At 44.9% G+C, this 20855-nt stretch overlaps 1 protein-coding gene across 1 annotated transcript in view; it reads left to right on the forward strand.

Annotated features, from left to right (window-relative positions):
- The first annotated feature begins 5382 nt into the window (after positions 1 to 5382).
- The window catches only part of ANKH (ANKH inorganic pyrophosphate transport regulator), a 106749-nt gene continuing 91276 nt past the window's right edge, over positions 5383 to 20855 (forward strand). Inside the window, exon 1 of the mRNA XM_058032973.1 lies at positions 5383 to 5929. Within this exon, the coding sequence (XP_057888956.1) occupies positions 5834 to 5929 (96 nt within the window). The 5' untranslated portion in view covers positions 5383 to 5833. The remainder of the gene's footprint in view (positions 5930 to 20855) is intronic.

Raw genomic sequence — 20855 nt, forward strand, 5'->3', positions numbered from 1 at the left:
ACAGAAAACCTTTAACTCGGGCAGCACCTGGTCCATGCACCCTTCTGCAATGCCATATTTACATTAACACCACTCCCACACCAAGGAAGGAGCTGTTTGGATTAATCAGCCACGAAACAGCACAGCGTCATTTCCTGAGTGAGCAGGGCTCCAGCTGGGCATCCCTGAGCATCCCACCAGCAGCCCAGCTGCTCCCACCAGCTCTCTTGTGTCAGAGCTGCAGAGTCATGTGCCCCAGGCTGCATCAGAAGAAGGTACAGTTTTGGGCTCAGAACACAAGCCCAAAGAACAAATAACACTAATAAGGCCAGTGCCACAAGTGATGCTTACAGCTGGGATCACTCCCGGCCGCGAGCCTGAGTGAGCCACGGATGAGACACCATTGTAAAGATGGGGGTACAGAGCCAACACTCACGGGTGCCCTGTGACAGAAGGCATGTCCTGGACGAGCCCTCCACCTCAGGTGACCAGGGACAGTCTCATCCGAAAAATAAGTCAGGCATGTCTGAGAAACCCAGGTCTCCTTGTGCCCCTGAAACCCAATACCATTTTTATCTTGGTCTACCAAGAATTAATAGGAAACTTCTTCTGCTTCATCAACTGGGAAACAATTTTGCCTGAAGCTGCTGCCAGGGTGCTAGTGCCAGCCAAAAAAGAAAGACAGTGCAGGGGCACTGTCCTTATCATCTAACCTGACAAACCAGCTGCATCCAGAGCAGACTGAGCTCAGGGAAGGGGCATAGGTTAGTTGTAAAGACCATTTTTATTTTTCACACAGAGATGCAGCTAAATCAGAACTGTATTAGTCAGACACTTGTCTGACTGACAACCCAATTCCTTTGGCTGTTTTCTGATCTTTCAGTTCAACCCTACCAATTCACAGAATAAAATGCTACATAAATATTCTTTGCCTGCAGCTTTTCTGCAGTCTTTCCAGTCATGAACTGCAACAGCCTAGAAGCCATGGCCAGGCACACAACCCAAGAACCGAGTGCCTCTTGATCCTAAGGCAGATAGATGCACAAGGAGTGAGACAAGGAGAGTTCCACTAACCCTTTGAGGTAAAGGCCTTCTGCCCAGCTCACAGTGACTATAGCTATTCAGGCTTTGCTGACCTCTGGGTAAGAGAAAGTATTGTACCTCTAGCTCTCTTTTGTCCTGTCCTTTGCAAGAAAAGAAACACTAGAAACAGGTTTTCTGCAGAACTCAGGTCCAGGAAAAGAAGAGGATCTTTAGTTGGGTCCTTACAACTGTGTGTCTGACCCCCAGAAAAATTAGTGTGTAGAAGAATTTCTTTGTTTTTATTCCTCAACACTAAATGGGAAAGAGTATTTTTCCATTTTGTGCACAAGACTCGCATTCTGAGCATTCCTTCAATAACATCCAGTCACAGTTTGACAACATTTTTAAATGACATAAATTTTAAATTTTAAGTATCTTATTGTTTTAACTACTGCGGTGTAAAGATCTGGAAATGTGCATCACACTCAGTTCCAACTTAAAAGTTAAATGTGGACGGGGCAGCTGTTGTTGGGGGAGGAATAACTCAGGACAGAAGCAGAATATGACTGTGGAGGTGTCCTTCCACTTTATCTGATAAAAGACAGGAAAAGACACTCATCATTTGCTCTCTTTGAGGCCAAGGCCATTCAGGGACCAGAATCATGGGCCATTCTCCAGGCTGGGAAATACAGCTCATCTGTCCTCTTATGGGATGACTGGCTGACAAATTTTATTACTTGCTGGTTTGAGTTTCTTATAGAATGAGTGATTTTAAATCACCAGATAAAAAGAAAAAAAAATCCTATCTAGAAGAAAAGGTTTGAAAGAAACCCAGTAGCTCCAAAAAGAAGGGATGACAACTAAACAGCCAACTAGAGATGGAAAGCCCAAGCGCAGTGATTCAAAAAACAAACCCAAGACTGGCTTTCTCTGGCAGGTAATTAGCAGTAGCCTCAACAAGGAAAAAAGAGGCATGGTTCTGAAGTAAGGCATTACCACAGCAGGGTCCTTTCAAGATTCCCACCATGTGTTTGTGGTAAGAGGCCTCCTTTAAGCTCAGGACAGCAGTGGGACTCTAACACATTAAAGCCCATGCGCTGATCTGCATGCTGGGTTTCTGACTGTGTGAGTAAAAGTAATGTCCTGATTCATTCTGCTGCTGGGGACACCTTCAGGCTTTGCCCCCATTGCCTAAGCAGCAATTACATTTCATTACCAGGCACAAGGCAGTTTTGTGATGCCTTTCATCATTTCTACACTGTAACACATTGCAGCACTGCACTCTATTCATGTGGACTTCTCCAGTGAGATGGCTCCATTTGAGATACTCCCGGACCAGATGATTTTTCTGTAAAAAGCAGTGAGATTATGGCTAATTATTTCCTGCTGTCCTCTCTGTCTTTTTTATTCCATTAAACAAACAGACAGTGTTTGGTATATGAGTAAGAAATGTAGTGTAACAGAAAATATGTTAGAAAGGAAATGATTACTAATCACTGCTTTTTGCCCAATACAGCTAAAATGACCTATTTCCTCAGCTCATCAGCTGAGCAAACTACTGACTCCAAGATGTGAGAAACCATCCTTGTTCTTTGGTTGCAAACACAGTTTTGTTTTTGTAATGAATTGAAGGAGCAAATATGACCTGGGCTGAAAGAGAGGCACACAAAAACTACAGTCAGCACAGAAATAGAAGACATGAATGGGAAGCAGAAAGACAAACCTAAAACATTGTCTAACAGTTTATTAAGTAGGTCTAATGATTTTAAAATATGGAACTCAAGAAAGCATCAGTCAGGTTAACACTTGCCCAGGACATTCCAGTACATGTGAGGAGGTAAAATGTAAAACTACTCTTAAAATAAAACTGTACTGCTTTGAGCAGCAGGAAGATAAAAAGTTAACCACAGCCCTCAAGTGACCAATCAGATGGAAATTAATTAAAGATGTAAGGGGCATGATTCATTATCTGGTAGAATTAAAAAGTATTAACTACCTTATGAACACATTAAAAAAAACCCCAAATTTATAAACTTCTCTAATACTGCAAAAAGTACTTGGGTTTCTCAGTATTTCCAGGACTGAACACGACTTTGGGACAAATAATCACTATGAATTCTTTATAGTTTGCACTGTGAGACACACAGAGTTCAAATGTTTTGATTCAAGAAGCTTTAATTTTGGGGTGGTTTGTTTTTGCCAGGAATTAGAGGAGGTAGCTCTCAAACATCAGGTCATCTGGAATTTTCAAATGGCAACTTAAAATCATATATTTACAAGTGGCTTTGGGGATTCCCTTTTACTTTTCTCTGACTCAAAAACAGCACTAAAGACTTCTTTCCCTTAAATAAAGAATCTCTCTAAACTGAAACAAGAGGCAGACTTTGCAAAGAAAGCATTTTAAAACATAGAGTTTTAAAAAATATTCTTCCATAATTTCACCTACAAGTTGCTCTCAAGACCCATGGCAGGGAGGAATGAGCTCAATGGCAATAAAATCTAGTCCCAACAGGAAGAAATTAGTTACTGGCAATACAATTATCTAAAACCACACACATTTTCAGGAAGAAAGAATGTAATATTGAATTAATGCTTCAATACATATCCACCCTTGAGTTCAAAAGGCATAAGGCCTGCTTCAAAGAAAAGGACCTGCAACTTACATCTAAGTGTACATAAAGGCTATGCCTAAACTGGCAGGGAATTCAGCTCAGTGCAAGCAAACAAGTAAAACAAGGCAGATGGTGTAAGGCCTCTGCATCTCTAAGAGCTCCTCCTTCAAGTCCAGCTTTAGTTGGGTTGGCTGGAAGACAAACGTTCCCTCTCACTGGACACAGGTCGAAGATGTCCGATGGATGAACCACTGCTCCATCTGGAGATGATTAGCTCTCCCTTAGGGCGATGAAGATTTGGTGCTGTTAACCCAAAGACACTCTTAGGCAATCACAAACACCTTCTGCTTCCCTCTTCTCAGTTCATGGTCCTCTCCTGGTTTTCTCTGCTTCACTCCAGGACACCATGCCTGTGGCATTGGAAGTGATCTACAGGATGAAGGCAGGTTTGCTCTCTTGTAAGCCTTTGAGTTTGCTCTTCTGTGCCTCACAACGATGGCTGCTCCAGCTCAGGGGCTGCTAGGTGAGACAAACTCCAGCTGTAGGAGGGAAAAAGCCTCCAGCACAACTGGAGCTGACTTTGCCAAAACACCTCAGGAATCAGGGACTCCTTTTCTCCAACCCCACCCCACAGCCTGTCCTTTGCCTACCAGGGATATTCAGAGCTCTTCTCCTGTTGACTCTCCAAATATGTGCTTGGTCATGGGAACACTTTAATACAGTTGTCTTTGGGAGAGGGAGGCTTTGCAGCACTCCTCTGCTGGCCACTGGTCCTCTGAGGATCAGATACAGGTATCTGACTCCTCGTACGGTTCCCACCTTCCCAAAATATTTGCCAACTCTCCTTGAAGGGGACAAGGTGAAGATAACACCATAAACCTAAATGACCCAGCGAAACTCAGTTACAATGAAACCTTGAAACCATCCTGCAATTTTGAAAACGTTGAGAAACTTCTGCAAGTTAATCAGAAGGGGGTTTCCTTCTCTTCTTTCTCCCACCCTTAGACTGGCAAAACCTTGTGGGATCAGAAGCAGCGAGGGCCCTCCTGCAAGCTCCCTTGGACCACAAGCACATTCCCTTGCCCAGAGCTCTGGCAGAGATCTGTAAAGATGAAGATGTTACACTGCCAAACGTTCAAGATTCATTTATTCCAGGGTTTTGACCAGAAGAGCTGTGGGTCAGACGCCGTGTTCAGGACTCCCACCCTTCCTGCAGCTGCACGAGTGCCGCTGCCCGAGGCCCGACGCCCACGGCCCTGGAACGCCTTCCCGCGCCCCGGCTGCGCGATGAGGGCGGCGGCCGTGCGGATGGGGAAGCCCAGGGCGCCCACCGGGACCCGGTGCGGTGAGGGAGCGCGGACAGGTGCCGAGCCCGGCCCGGCCCCGCCACGGCGGCGGGCGGGGGGCGCAGCGCGGCCGCTCCGCCGTCGGGAGGAGCCGCTCGGTGCCGCTCTTTCCCCCGCCGCCGTCTGCGAGCGTGTGTCAAACCCACGTGCTCCGCCAGCCCGCGCAGCCCGGAGCGGCGCCCCGCGGCCGGGCCCCGCCGCCGGCCCCGCACGGCCCCGCACCGCCGCCGGCCCCGCAGGGCCCCGCACGGGCACCGCCGGCTGCCGCGCCGCACCGCGGCCTGCGCCGTCTCCGCAGCGGCGGCGGGCAGGAGGAGGAGGAGGAGGAGGAGGAGGAGGAGGGCGGTGTTTTCCTGCGCGGCGCCGCGGCCGTCGCCCCGCCGCCGGCGAGCGTCAGGCGGGGGGGGGCCCGGGCCCGGCCCTTCCCCTGGCCCCCGCGCCCCGAGGATGGCAGCGCTGCCCGCACGAGTGGCTGGCGGCGGTGTCCCTCCTCTTTTTTTTTCCGGCAGCGGCGGCGGCGGCGGCAGCGGCGGCGGATCATTGTTGTGTGGGAGGAGGGCGGCGGGGATGGACTTGATCTCTCGGGTCTCCTGCTAAGGCGACAGCACAGCGCGCCCCGCCGCCCAGCCAGCGCCGCGCCGGGCAGGGAGGGACTGGACCGGCCCCCCGCCCGCTCCCCGGCTCTTTATTTTTAGGGGGCTCTGCTGCTCCTCTCCCTCTCCCTTATCTCCCCCCCACCCCCTCCCCGCCCGCACACACGCACAGGGACACGCACGCACCCTCCCCGGTGCCCTTTCATCCTTCCCCCCGCCGTCCTCCCGCGCCGGCTCCTGCCGCGGCAGATGCGCCGCGGGTCACCGCGCAGCTGGGACTATGGTGAAATTTCCAGCGCTCACTAACTACTGGCCCCTGATCCGGTTCCTGGTCCCTCTCGGCATCACCAACATCGCCATCGACTTCGGGGAGCAGGTAAGGCAGCGCCTCTCCGGGGAGCGACCCTCTCCCTCCCGCCCGCCCTCCCGCAGCGCCGGGCTGGCGCTATCGGTGCCTCCGCCGGGAAGGCAAGGGACGGAGAGCCGAGCCGAGCCGTGCCGAGCCGACCCGTCCTGCCCCAGCTCATCGCTCCGGGCGGGGACTGCGGCCCCTGTGCCGGCGTGCCTGCCCCGGCGGCCGCCCGAGCCCACGGGCTGCCCCCACCCCCAGGAGATGCCCGGGGAATGATGGCAGGGTTTGGGTTGTTTTGAGGAATTTTTCCCCCTCTCATTTCAGGATTATATAATCTGAAATTACATAATGCGCTGGCCGGGGGCTGGCAGGGCTTTATCCCCGCGCTGACACGGGCGCTCAGGTGCAGCAGCCCCTAGCGCAGTGCAGCGCGGCTGGAGCGGAGCGGAGCGGGGCGGGCGGCCCGGCTGCCGCCGCCCGCTGCCGGAGCGGAGCCGCGGCCCCCCCGCCCCGCCGCGCTGCCGCTGCCGCAGCGGTTCGGCCCCGCCGCCCGGAGCCCCCGCCGCGGCTGGGCGGGAGGAGCGCGGCAGCCCCCGGGAGCCGCTCCGCACCCTGCGGGCAGGGGAGCCTCCGGCTGCACCCCTGCCGGTGCTCCGGGCGCCTCGGCACTGCTGCAGTTCTCCAGCGGTGCGGGTGACCTAAGGCTGTCCCCTGGCACGGGCACCGAGTAGATAGCCCGGTGTATCCGAGCCCGCTGTCAGCCTGTCTCACTGACATGCCGCCACCCCATTTCGTCCTCCCAATCACCGCTTGCTGCGTTTGCACCGAGAACATGTTCAAGGCTTGATGTACCCACTCCCCTGCCCAAGCTAATGCTCGTTTGCCCCTGCACTGGGGTGTGGGGGGAATCTCTGCTCTCACGTTTTGGTATTTATGACAATCCAGGCCCTGTCTTGTGTTAGGCTGCACTATATGGGACCTGTCATTACATTTTTAGTAGGATGGCATACACTACTACTTACTTGCAAGTGTTAAGCTAGGCAGCCGCCCTAAGTATTGCACCCCAAATAGCTTTATCCTTGTCCTAAGTCACTCAGTTCGGCTAAGAAGAGCAGACACTTGCTCCTGTGCTTCTTGAGCAAAGATATCAAAAAATTAGTTGGTACTTTCAAGCATTTGTAAAGAAGAAAGTGAAAGGAAAAATACTACAGTGGGAAAAAATAGCTAACATTAATCATATGTTTTTCATGGCTGTGTGAATCGCATTTTGAGTCCTAGTCCTTTAAATAAACCGTAATACTGAAAAATACAATTCCATCCTTGTCTAACAACTATGTGCTTTCCTACTAAGTCGGTCTTCTTTAAGCATACTGAGGGGGGGGGGGGAGAGGGAAGGCAAATCTAAATATAGAAATGACAAAGGAAAAGGAGATTTAAATGCTAATAACTATGCCATGTTAATAACATATAGTAGAAGTTAAATTGAAAGCTGTGCACTCAGGAAACTGAGTATGACAGGTGCATTCATACAGTTTGCTTCGTACAAGGTCAGCTTAATTCAAGGTAAATGTCAGCCTATAAAAAAAAACATCCCCATGGCTTCAGTGTGCTCTGAACCAGGATTTCAAAATTTGCAGGTTATTTTATGAGGGAGGGTCCTTCTGTCTGGCTGGGTACCAGTGACACAGGAGGGATGTGAATCTGTGAATGATACATGTAAACACTTTAACAACTTTGACAGTGTTAGGGACAGAAATATCTTAGAAAATGTGTTTTGTTTGATAGCCAAGTCATAGGATTGGGTTTTCAGGAGAGTTGGGTTTATCCCTCGTCTCAGATGGCTGCCTGGGGAGATATTTAATTGAATAGTGAGAAATCCAGCCTTCTATTACTCTTGCTTATTTCAGGACCAGAAACTGGAAAGATAGTTTTTTACCAGCCTTACCTTCATGGAAATCAGGAAACTGAAGCAGGGACAAAGCTACTCCATGTCTGAAGGGTTCCTCATACAGAAAAAAGGACAGTGATTTTATTTTCCTCTATGTAATCCATGAAGTTACTTTTTGCACTTGTACAACGTTACTGTTGGACTTGAGAGACTGAAAGTACATTGCTGAGCCAGTCACATTTCTGCTTTACATTTTCAAAACATGCGAAAATTTTAATGTGAGGGATGAATAGAAGCAACATAGAAGAATGGGTGTGCCAGCAGATAGCTCTGCAAAGGCTGCAGTACCCCCTCCTTTGAACGTATACTGCAGATAAGACAGATTTCTAAGAATGATAAGGGAAGGAAAATTTGTATGAAGGAATATTACTTGCTCTGGGCAGTATTGTAAAAGAGACAGGAGAACTGCGGGTCAGAAGTAAGAGATGACTGTAAAAAAATTAGAGAGAAAATGGATCTTGCCTGACCAGGGAAGAAGAGATGTGTAAGAAATGCTGTAGGTCATAAACCCTTTTGATGTATGGTATTCATACCTCACTCCCTCAAGCAAGGAGAATGTTTGGAAGTAGAGCATTCAAAGCAGAGCCTTCTTAGCAAAACCTTATACTATTAGACACCTCAGACTGAAAAGTGAGAAACAAAGATAACTTTTTTTTTATTTATTATTACCTTGAGAGGCTTTTCTGGGTGTTGAGTAGTTGAAGTCAATAGCAAACATCACTAGAAATTTACCAGATCCCTGCTATGCAATTGCATCTAGGTTTCTTGCTAGGTTAAGGGAAATTTACAGTAAGGCTAAAGATTGTTTGCAGAACATAGGTTAAGGCTGTCACCATTGCCCCAAATAAGATGCTTGGCATGGCAAGACTGTTTGGTTTACAGGAAGTAAAAAATGCTGGCACAGGGCTTAAGAACTAATAAGCTCAGCTCCTGAAGTCACTTTCAGAACTGCTGCAGCCAGTGAAGAGCCTCCTGTTGACCCTGGACTCTAATCCAACAATGCCTTAGGACAAGACCATATTACAGAGTTACTCCAATCTAGTGAGCTGACCTCATTTCTTCACCTCATAAATTCTCTCAGACAAATAACTGATATTTTTTCCTTTACTTAAAAAAGTAATCCTGATGCAGGCCCAAGTAAATTACCAGAATATTAGAGAGATAAACCATTTCTAACTTACTTTCTTGATTTCCTTCTGCAACTCATTTCCAGTTTATTGACAGTGCTACATGGCTTTTATGAAATTAAGTACTACATACCTTTCTTCTTAAAAGTACAGCATTCAGGAAAATAGTCCCAAGTATTTTGGCTAAATGTTCCTTCTCCACTCAAATCTGTGTCTCTGTGTGTCAGTAATGTGTGTGTTCATGTGAACACCTCTATATATATTTTTTTTCTCCAGCTGCCCTCACAAATGTACAAATATATATATATTTCACTCACAATGTACAAATATATATATATATATATATTATATATATACATACACACAAATATACTCAACACAGCATTTCCATCCCGAGAGTTTAACACCACCAGAAGAGAGATAGTCGCTTCTATTCTGCCATTGAGAGGAGCTTTCAACTCTCAACATCTTACCCTGAGATTCACAATAATTACTGTTGTATTTAGAGCTCAGTCACTGGAAAACGAAGTTTGCATTAAAAGTTCTGGCTCCCTTGAAAAATGTTGGATGTACTTTCTTAGAAATAAATAAATAAATGCCTCCTGTGTGATGGAGAGCAACACAACCTCAAGCAACTCAACCAGCAGCGTTGCTACTCCGTGGGCTCAAAAATCCATCACCACCCACATCAGTTTTCCTTTTAACACAATTCCAGAGCTGCTGACATATATTCTGGTGGCCTGACTTGTAACATAAATGTGCATTTGCATCAGCATTTTTACAAAGGGAGCAAGCTGAGGTGGGCATGAATTCGCTAACTTAGTCAGAAGCACGGACTCAGCCCTAGGCAGTGCTAAATACAGTTTGCAGGTGTGGCTGGGAGCTCTCCCTGATGCTCATGGGGTGGCAAAGGCCAGGCAGAGAGCAGTGGTTTGATCTCGAGGTCTGTCTGCAGTAGTTCTGTAATTATCAATGGGAAGGAACACTAGTATGGTTTTTTTGTTTGGGTTTTTTTTAACTTTGTAGCTATGATGTAGCCAGCCCATGGATCATTAGTTTGTGTCACTGTCAGTAGCTGTTGGCCGGGCAGTTTAGCGTGCCAACATAATTTATGTATGCCTCCGTGGTGTTCAGTGGCCTTTGGAAACTAAAGCTGAGCAAGCACAGCCCTGCTGCCTCTTTCTCCAGAGGGCACTCAGGTGTATGGTCTCTGCAGAGAACTTGCCATGCATTGCCCATGTTGTAATGTTTGAGATCCAACAGATAAGCCATAAAGGAAATGCTAAGTGTTTGGGATACCAAATTATTTTATAGTAATTGCTGTTTTTTCTTATATTTGGATTATTTTGGACTGTTTTTGTTGTTGTTTTTTGGTTTGGTTTTTTTTTTTACATAAAAAGAAAGTTGCCAGAAAAGGAGAACAAGTCATGAATAATGTATCAAAAAGAATTAGTGAGCTTATTGTCTGCCCATGCCATTTGCAAACTTGGTAGGGGGTTAAACATTTTGATTAATGCCTTAGGAAGCTTGGTTTTGGGGTAAGCATTATTGTCTGGACGTTCAAAACAAGTAATGGGAGAGTTCACATTCCCAGCTGTTCACCAGGGCTTTGTGCCAAGTTGTGTAACCTTTCCATGGCACAGTTTCCCTGCCTTTGAAGTGTGCCTAGACACCTACCTGCATGTAGATGTAATGAAAATTCATGTGTCAGAAGCGCTCTGAGATGAAAGGTGCTGTATGAGTGCAAAGTACCCCTGTTATTGATGTTGTAAGAGGTCAGGGACTTGTTTCAATTGTGTAGGACTTTAGTACCAATATAAACAAGAAAGCTAACAGCGTCCTGTAATTGGTGTACAACGTGGCTGTATGTTATTACCACAACCACATTACTAATAGGGTAGGCTGACAGAAATGTCCTATTTATTTTAAATGAATGTGAACTACACAGCTTTTTAAATTACATTTAGATTAAATTATGTTGAAGAAGGAAACATATACAGAGTATACTATCGACAGAGTTTTTTTGTTGTTATTATTTTCCATGGCATTATTTTGAAGTAGTTTCTCTTGCAAAATTCACAAGCCAAATGGTCAGGGAATGACCACTGAAGTATATCTAACTTTTGTGTTTTGAGTGAGTAGATCCAAGTGAGACTGTCTATGAAGGATTAAAAACCAAACCATATACACCTGAAGTAATAACTTTAAGATCTATACCTCAGTGCTGTCTCCAGAGACTTTTTTGTAAGCAGTTCAGCTTTACTTCCCTATGCATGCCAGCCTGAGCCTTCCAGCCCTGGCTCCTAAATGGTCATCTGCCAGGCTCTGGGGATTTTCACACCCGTGCTAGATGGGCTCTAGACCACGTGGCCGGCTCTTGAGACTGCCCAAGAGATTAATTAGGCTGCTGTGTCAGTGTTGGTGCGGCGGGCGTTGCACACCGGGCGTTGCACTCACCGCTCACGCAGAGCGTTCGCTGGCATTTCACAGCAGGCGGTGCATGCTGAGATCTGGGAAGAAGTCAGAGATCTCATAAAACATTTGCGGATAAAAGCCAAATCTCCACAGAGCGCTAATGTTCTTAAGGGTGACAAAGACTTACTCCTGGCAGCTAAACCAATATCTATTTGCATTTTATAGCACGCAAGGTACAAAATAAACAGGTTATGAAGAGCACTGGGGCTATCACCACTGGAGATTTCACATGGTACCAGAAATTATGGGAATGAACCTGCACCACTAATGAGGTGTCCATTCCCTGCAGTGCTCCATGTTGCCATACTGTAAAATACATAATCTTGAGCTAGGACTTATTTTGCTTAATTTGCCAGTACCTTCCCCTTTTTTATCCTGCTCTCTCCTTCCTTCACAACACCATCCAGTTCCCTGCCTCCCACCTCCCGTGGCTGTGTCAGCTCTAAGGACTTCTCTGGACTTTCTTATGCTTCACTGTTAAGAGCAGGCAGGTTTTGTACTTGATGGTAACCTTAAGCATGTCTGAAGGCATTTGCTATCTATAGAGCTGTAGAGAGAGCTTATTTCCAGGACAGGTTGGAAGGGGAGGTGAGGGGGAAAGCGGAGGACAGCAACTCCATGCAGCACCAACCAGCCACTTTTTAATGAAGTAATTTAATTAATCTCAAAACTGTAAGTTCAGATGATATTTGCCCGCCAGGCTGCTGGAAAATAAAACTTTGAGATCTGAGGGTTGATAATTATTCTCCCCACCAAGAAGTCTAGCTCATGCAGTGGGAGACAAGGAACATTTACAACTTTGCCAAGCAGTCCCAGTTCCCAGTCTCTAGGCTGGAGGGCCTTCACTGGAGATACTCCAGTCATACTATCATTTGATAGCCACTGAAAAAGGTGCATGGGGTAACCAAATACTTCTCATGCTTATTTCAGAGATAGGGAAATTGGCTTCTCCTCCCTATGCCAGTGAAAATATAGAAGACTATGCTAGAAATCTAGCATCAGGAATTGAAATCAGGAGTTGAAAATAACCCAAGTCTAATTTTAAAACCTGGGTTCAAAACTGAAAATTTGAAAGGGGTTTGAACCATTGTATTCTACATCGTGTTGAGAAATCCCTGAAGTAAAACTTTTGGATGTGAAGTGGACTGACCATTTGCTTTGTTTTGGGGCTTTTCTTGTTTGTTTCTTTTTACTGCCTTTTTTCAAAGCCAAGAAAGCTGATTTCTCTTCACATTTGCTTTGGTTTGAACTGATTTCTTTTTAATCATTGCTCATTTTGCTGCTGCCTGAAGAAGCTGGTTGTATACAAAAGCTTATATGACATGGCCAATCTTATGACAAAAGATAAAGTGTCTTTTTATATTCAAAGAAGGCATACACTCAAAGCTCTAGCTCTAAAAGTGCAGATTCTATCTGTTCCTATCTTGATCTTAGACAAGACATATCTCCTTATGTGAGTTTCATCAGTTCTAAAATTGTGATGTGTTTCACAAGGCACTTACAAAGTATATTCCTTCATATTTGTAAAACATGGATGTAAGTTGTTGTATAAATAGAAAATTTAAATATATCTGCCAGCTCATGCAGAAAACTCCATGCATAAAACTGAGCAATTTCAAACAGATTCTGCTTTGCAGCTACTTTGAGAAATCTGTGATGTTTTTAAATAACTGATATTACTGCTGAGCTCAATTCCAGTTTAAATGACATATCAGAACATGTTTTTCTTTTTAAAATATGGGTAATTTGTAACTATCTTATATTTTAGCAAGCTAATTTAATCAGCCATTGCTACCTCATGCTCTTTGTACTTGGATTTTTGGGTGAGGGAAGCAGGAGTGTTAATATGCAATTAGATCATCAGATTGCACTTCTTTCTGCCTGCTTGATTTTCTACTGATATGATGTTGCTGTAGCTATGGCTTGAGACACCACCACTGTCTTTTCAGATTACGATTAGACAGAGAATTAAAAAAGAACCACCATAAGAGACGTAAATGGCCTGTGCACTTCGGTGTCCAAAACATCAAAGCTCTGCAGTTTTCCCATGTTCTGCCTCCTTTATGGCATCACCTCTCTTTCAGATTTTCCACAGGATGTCACTACCTTGCTATAGAGTTTTTCTACGTGTGCACTTTTTCTTGATGAGTTCCCTCCCAGTGTAATGCAGAATAAAAGAGCCTGCGTGAAACATTAACTAAGAATAATTCCAGGTGTAAATATGCATTTTGTTCCAAAGAAGGCTGAAGTAGAGCATTGTTACTTGCAATAGCACAGTTGATTTCCACAGCCTTTGCAAGAGCATTCTAAAAAAAGGACAAAGGAAAAATACTGGAGAGAAGGGAGGCGTTCTTTGAAAAATAAGTGCCACAAGGGTGTGAAATCTCAAGTGCCATTTAAATTATTTTCTCAAAGATGATGCAAAAAATTCACTGTTCCTGTTTTGGCTGGAGTGTTACTTATGGAGAAAGGGTGGTCACTATTGCCCAACACGTCCAGTTTGCTTTACTGATGGAGTGGTTCAGCAAGAGTTCAGCCTTTAGTGTGGGAAGTGAATAAACTGCAAGACACTACTTATTATCAGATGTTTTGCTTCACATAGTATTTCTGCATTGCTAAGGCAGATTTTTTCAACCCTTTTCAATTTTTACAGCCCAGAAAATTTTCAGTGGAGTGCAGAGAAAATTCACAAGCATAGGAGCTGGAGAGCATACATGGTTTTATATTTCTTCATTACCTGTTTCCAACTCTTTTTAAACATTCCCTACACCCAGGTTCTGTAGGCTGAAAGCTCACTGAACCAAAGCATGTGCCAGTCTGTTTGCTGACAAATACATTTGAAAGGCTTTTGGCTGGGAGATGGTCTGTTTTCTGGCCTTCATACCTGTGTTTTGCACTTAAATTAGTGAATGAAGTCAGATGCAGGGTGCACCTGAACTTTAATGTGCTGGCATGATTATTGCCTGTGCTGGCTGAAGAATGCAGTGGTGCCTGTCAGCCATGACTGATTTTTTTCCTTCATCAAGTCAGATGTGCAGCTTGTGTAGTTATAAGGGATGCAACCACATCACCCAATGTTCTTCCTTGTTTTTTTAAATATGATGTTTGACATCTACTTTCCTCAAAATGCAGGGTTTATGTCTAGATTTTATTGGGCTCTTTTTCCTGTTCACTCCCTACTCACCCCTCCTTCCTTCTGCTGCATACCAGTGACCAATATCTTATTTTTGTGACCTCTGTGTTAGTATACAGTCACTGCTGTTCCTGTAGCTGTGGATAGTTAAGGTGAGGTAGCCTCTGATCCACCTCAGGCATCTTCACTACTCAAGACAAAGGCTTTCCTTGCCACAACATACCAATGTGCTCCTAGAATTTGGCAGCCTTTGATCTCAGATCTGCTGTCCTGCAGATGGAAGACAGATACTTGAGCAAGCCCATCATTGCCATTTCCTCTGTCAGCATCTTACCAATTAAAAAAACTTTAGGCCATTTGAAAAGAAAATTAATTGTTAGCAGCATCTTGGAGTGGGAAGACACTTCACATTTTTGGTTCTGTTGAGAGGGGAAAAAATGTCAGTTACACAAGAGGAAAGATTATAGAAGTGAAGCATTTATAGCTTGGACGGAAAAGGGGGTTTGATAACCATCTGCAGTTGTATGAACTGTGGTGTGGTCATGAAGGAGAGGAAAGGGGAAACGAGGTTAGCTAGGTCACTGCTGTGGAGAAGAATGTGGACAAGAGTGGTGAGAAAGACTGGGGTGGTAAACATAGTTTAAACTGAAAAGATTTCCAGATTATTTTCCAATTAAAAAGCAGAAGATTTTCCTTCTCACACTTTACTTCCTTCTAAACACTTTACTTCCTTCTAAAATGTGGCACAAAGAGTGCTGACCTTCAGACAGGATTTGGTGGTGGTGGTGGTTGTGTTTTACATAGGCTCAAATTCAGTGGGTTACCAAAAAAAAAAGAGTGTTGTGATCACTGTAAAGCGATCACATGATGGATCAAACCCGAAAACCCAAAGACCACATTTTCAGAGCTTGAGAACCACATCCTCCTCAAAGGCATTCAGTACACTCTAAAAGGGCACTGTAATTGGGCTCTTACTAAGGTGCAAAAAAACCTGTAAAAACCCTGCAACTCAGAGGTGAGAAATTTCTTTTATTAATAATCGGTGGTCATGATACAATTTTCTCACAGAACCCTGTTTTTCACATGCTGCCTCCCAGATTCAGCATACAGAGAGCACTTGCTGGGAGGAGAACCAGAGCTACCTAGCTAGTAGAAGTATTGACTGTGAACCCTTGTCTTGTTCCTTTTAGAAGCATTCACTGAAGGCAGCATGCCCTTTGCTACCCAAGTGGAGGGAAAAAAAATCCAAACAAAATGAGCTTACCAAAATGCAGGAGCCTTTCCAGTATGAGAGAAGTAGAGTGTGGAAATGTCCTCAGTGTGGAAGTAAGGGAGATCTTAACACTGCTTTTTGGCTGGAGGCTTGCTGAGTTTTCTAAGGCATAAGCTGTTGTGGGACAGGTCTTGGCAAGCCAGGGGAAGTTTCAGTCCTGTGGTCCCATATGGTGTATGCCCACAGCCCTGTACCCTTTCTTGACCTTCCTCACTTACCCTTTCTTACTGCCTTTCCAGTGCAGTTCTTTGGGTCCTTTGCTTGGCTGTCCCACGGGTGCTGCAGTGTATCAGTCACACAGACATCTCTGTGGCTTTGTTGCCAGACTGGAGCTGCAGTTCAGCGCCTCTTCCTGGCTGCTACCAGGGAGCCCATCCATTACCCTCAACTGGCTTGGGTAATTTATTCTGTCAGTCCATTCCCCTTCCTCCTCCACTGTGGCATTTTGGAGATGACTTTGAACATAAGAATTATCTGCAGCCCACTCAGCCCAAGAGGCCAGCTAAGAAGATGAGTTCAAACCAGCCACCAACTCTCCCCAACAGAAGTGAATGCCAGGTGGATGTACTTGACATCTCTGGTCATTTTTCTCTGCACTTAGTAGCACATAACAACTGGTAATGTGAGCCTCCAAATTTAGTGTGACAGCACTGTCAGTTTCCCCTGTAGTTATGTTGGGTCATAACGATTTTGGAATCTTAAGCATTCCCTTTAAAAGAGGAGGAAAATCCAAACCACAAACATTTTTCAGCACATCAAAACACCAAAGGCAGTCATCCACTGAAAGCTTTTTTTTTGACACAGGTAAACACATTTTTCACATGCTTCTTTAAGACACACATGCATATGTATGTGGTGTATTGTGAGCAGGAGACTGCCTTTATAGGAGAATTATACACGGAGGGGTGCTAAAGGACTGTCTTGATTACTACTGACTTATATACAAGACTAAATAAATGGTCAAGGAAATAAGGAGATGGGCTGTAACCGCTCATGTACCTGATTTGTTGCTTATAGCCTGAGCCATCTCTGGTTACATGTTGCATGTGCAACTGCTGTTTTGTTTTTGAATCCATGGTTTTGTACATGGATTTTATCTTTTCAAAATGTGATCTTGAGAGCCGTCCTGATCACTGCACCACTGTTCTTTATATACTAGTGGGCAGTCATTTTGCTTCAGACTGTTTTATTTCAAGGCATGAAAGCATGACGACCTCTCAGCATTCAGAGTCTTGTTCTTATATGAGCTTTCTGAGATGCAGTCAACGGTCTGCTGGTTAGGACATGCTCCAGCATTGTAACACTCTTGGGAAGAGCTTTCGTCAGCAGTGCCTTCTGGATCTAATATATAAGTAGTGTGGGCTTTTTCTGTTAATACTGTGCAGAGGCCAGTGTTTCTTTCCTAAAGTAAATTCACAATAAATCACAGCAGGTATCTTGCTTGACATTTTCTTATTCCAGGCTTGACCTGTCGGTCAGCTTTGAGCCGCTGTCCAGAAAAGGCTGGTGTCGTTTTGGGCTAGCTTTTCCAAATCACAGCATGCAGTTCTTGTCAGCTGCAAGCTCCTACCACGTTGTGGGTGGTTGCATCACTGAGGAGAAAATAGCTAACGAAGGCACAATCATTGCCTCGGGACTTTGCCAAGGAAACCTCATGTGAAGTTACATATTTGTGACTTTGAGCTCCAAGGGTTTGGTCATGCTTGCAGTAATCTGCAGATGTGGGGTCTGCTGTATGCTGTGTGCATCCAGAGATTTGAAAGGGGAAATGAGTGGTAAGAAAGAGGGGTTTAGATCAAGCTGTCTGAAAGGAAAAGGCCTGGCATCCTTGGCTTTAGAAATACCACCACATCCCAGAAGTCTTGGGTCATGAAAGCTTTTCACTGCACTAGAAGGTCTGAAATGCTCCAGTCAAAGTGACTGCAGGGCCATAATTTCGTCACTAATATCTTGCTGAATAACAAACTAGAAACTTTTTCCTTTGTCATTCTGCTGAAAGTGTAAAGTAGACAAAGGAGGCATGCCAGTGCAAGTTTAGCTTAATGAGAAAGCCGTCAGGTTCTTGTTGAGACCAGCATTGAGAAGAATGTTAAATCAATACATGTCCAGCTGGTGATAAAGGATAACCTGCGCTTAACTGTAGAAATAAATAGAGGAAAAAAATGACTTGCTAAAATATGACCTTTTTTCAAGAACAGAGAATAGTAGCAGCACATGAAAGCATTAGATATGAATACATAGATATTAATACAGTCTCTTGAGAACTCTGAGTGTGGAGTGCTATGACAAGAAATAAGCAAATTGGCTGGACAGGGAAATGATTCTGTCTGCAGCCAGAAGAACAAAAAATACTTGAGTTTGTTGTTTTTGGTTTTTTCACTCTTAACACACTTATAGCATTAGGGAACCTTAAGCACTGTTCTGCTTTTCTGTTGACACAGCATAGGGTGAGGGATGCACAGCGAGGCTGGAACAATTACAAGAAAGGATTAGTAGCTTATTTGCAAGAGGTTAGTATTGCAACTTTTGGGAGTTGGTTTCAAAGGCAACTGCAAGCATGAGTGTCTCTTGTTTGCTTTCCTTGAAGAATAGTGCCTCTATAGTCTCTTGACATTTAGAATCAAATACCTCTATGCTTTCCTTCTTTCTGTTTTGTCCAGATAAGATTCTATAACCTCAAATCTTCTGTGTACATCCCTTTGTTTTGCAATTCCTTTGTGAAAGAAAGAAAACAACCATTGAGAAAGAGAGAAACAGGATATAAAAATAGGGAGCTGCCCTCAATTCAATTCTTTTTTTGTCTTCCACTGAATCCCTGTGTGGCAGTGCAGTGATGCAGCACCATAACCAACAGTCTGGCATCTGCAGCCTGCCAAGCTGAACCCTGAAGGATCAAGCATCATCAATCTCATCTTTTACCGTCTGTTTTTGGCTCTTTGATTGTACATATATATATAAGACAGGGGAGTTTTTGCTTTCAGCCCTTGGCTGGAGCCTCCTGTGCACTGCTCTGTTTGGCAGCCCTGGACAGCTCCTGTCCCTTCACCTTGTCATCCTGCCTCCTATTTACTGCCTTTTTAAAAAATCCACAGTAGTCTGTAAGCTTCAAATACCTGTTCCTCTTCTGTCTCCTCTGCTTTTCCTTTTCTGTGGCTGTCCACAGGCTGGCTCCAAGAGACATCCCATTGCTGTTTGCAGACAAGCATCCCACAGTAAGTACAGCAGCAAGGTGCCCACTGCCTGCCCCCAACAGATTCCTTCCTTGCAAGAGGCCTGATTCAGCAAAAGAAATGCTTAATTAGAAATCTTCTTTGTGTTTGTGGCCTTTAAATGTAGGCCTCACTTCAGCTGGTGTGCAGGTATTTATGTCATATGAGACAGCCAGACTTCAAATGAAGAATGTGAGCTTTGTGAAGCTGCAAGACTTTTATCTAGCAGAGGGTCCGTGCTTGCCGCTCGTTCCTTCAGACATGCAGTTGTGGTGCCAGGCAGCACATTCCCCAGCTGTGAGCGTTCCTCCTTTCACAGCCCACCGTGCCAGAGCCAGGTCCAGGTCGGTCTGGTTCAGATACTTTTTCTCCAGGACTGGCATGGCACAGTGCTGTCACACAGCAGTCACATGGCTGTGACTCCTTCACCACTTGACCCGTGCCTCCCTCTCGTCCCCACCCAGGTGGCCTGCTTTGAATTCCTGCTCAGCATGATGCCATGTAGGAGAAGCAGTGAAATTTTTGTCCCTGCATGCTGATGTCTGATGACACATGGTAAATGCCTGGTGTCCTCATTGGTGGCTTTTTTCAAAGAACCTAGAAACCAAGGTCAGAGTGATTATTCTCACTAAGTCTTAAAGCCAATTTCTGGATCACAGACAAGAATAACATTGCCTGCATTCCCCACATGCCTGTTCATCCTGCTGTTAGGTCTCATGGCTGTGGTTAGGTCTCATTGCTCCTGAAAGCAGGAATGTTTTCTTACCTGCATGGCCAGAGATAAAGCTGTTGGAGTGCTGAGACAATCTAATCTCAACAAAGCCCCTTTTGGATCAGAGAGCACTTCTTTTCTTTGGTGTATTCTTTCAAAGAGAATCCTTTGAGGAAACCTGGGAGAAGCATGCCAAGCTCAGTCGGTTGTACATGGGCACGGATATAAGGTGCAGAGAGATCCAGGTGTTGTGAAGGTGGTCTCTGTAGGCTGCAGAGAGAAACGTCCCCATTGGGAACCTGTGCATCCCTTGAGGGACTTTGATGTTCATGACCATTTTTAACATTATAAATATTTTTTAAATGCTATATATAATTTGTCTTCAGACATTTTCAGGTCATAGCTAAACTACTAGGCTTGTTCCAAATTAGGGATGGATGGCATGAATAGCACAGTGTGAGTCAGACCCATCACATGTTCCAAATTAAACTTGTGCTGAGCCAACATTGATCTTAAGACTCTTTCTGAAAATGTCTCTACCTTACAGATATTGCTGATAGTGTTTCTACAGAGGTTGATAAGGAAGAAAAATATAAAGCAGAAGCATGGAGGAAAACTGTATGATGGAAGGACTCAAAACATGCAACTAGGAGAAAGTATTCTGAATAAAAAAGTTAGTGGAATTACAGCTTCAGCAGCATATAGGTTTTGGCTTGCCTAGCACTCTTAAAAGTTCAAATTCCAAACCTCTAGTGTTGATGAAGCAGAGTTGTCTCCTAATGACTACAGATTGATGTTTTCCTACCTAGGCATTGCAAGCTGCCTGAAGTATAACCACAAAGGGCTCCTGTTTTCTGGGGGGCACGGGGGAAGAGGAGTTATGAGGGTAACATAAAGATCGCAAGATAGAAGGTCTTGGAGGATTTATCTGATGACCTGTCCCCAGTAGAGGTAATGCATGCTCTAAGTCAGATTTCACCTGGGATACTTTGCACAGTTATGGCCATACATACTTAAGGCAGGTTAGTTCAAACTTGTTCAAAAGATTAGGCAAAATAAACCCCGGCTATTAA

Source organism: Melospiza georgiana, chromosome 1 (genome assembly GCF_028018845.1).
Source record: "Melospiza georgiana isolate bMelGeo1 chromosome 1, bMelGeo1.pri, whole genome shotgun sequence".
Taxonomy (NCBI): Eukaryota; Metazoa; Chordata; class Aves; order Passeriformes; family Passerellidae; genus Melospiza; species Melospiza georgiana.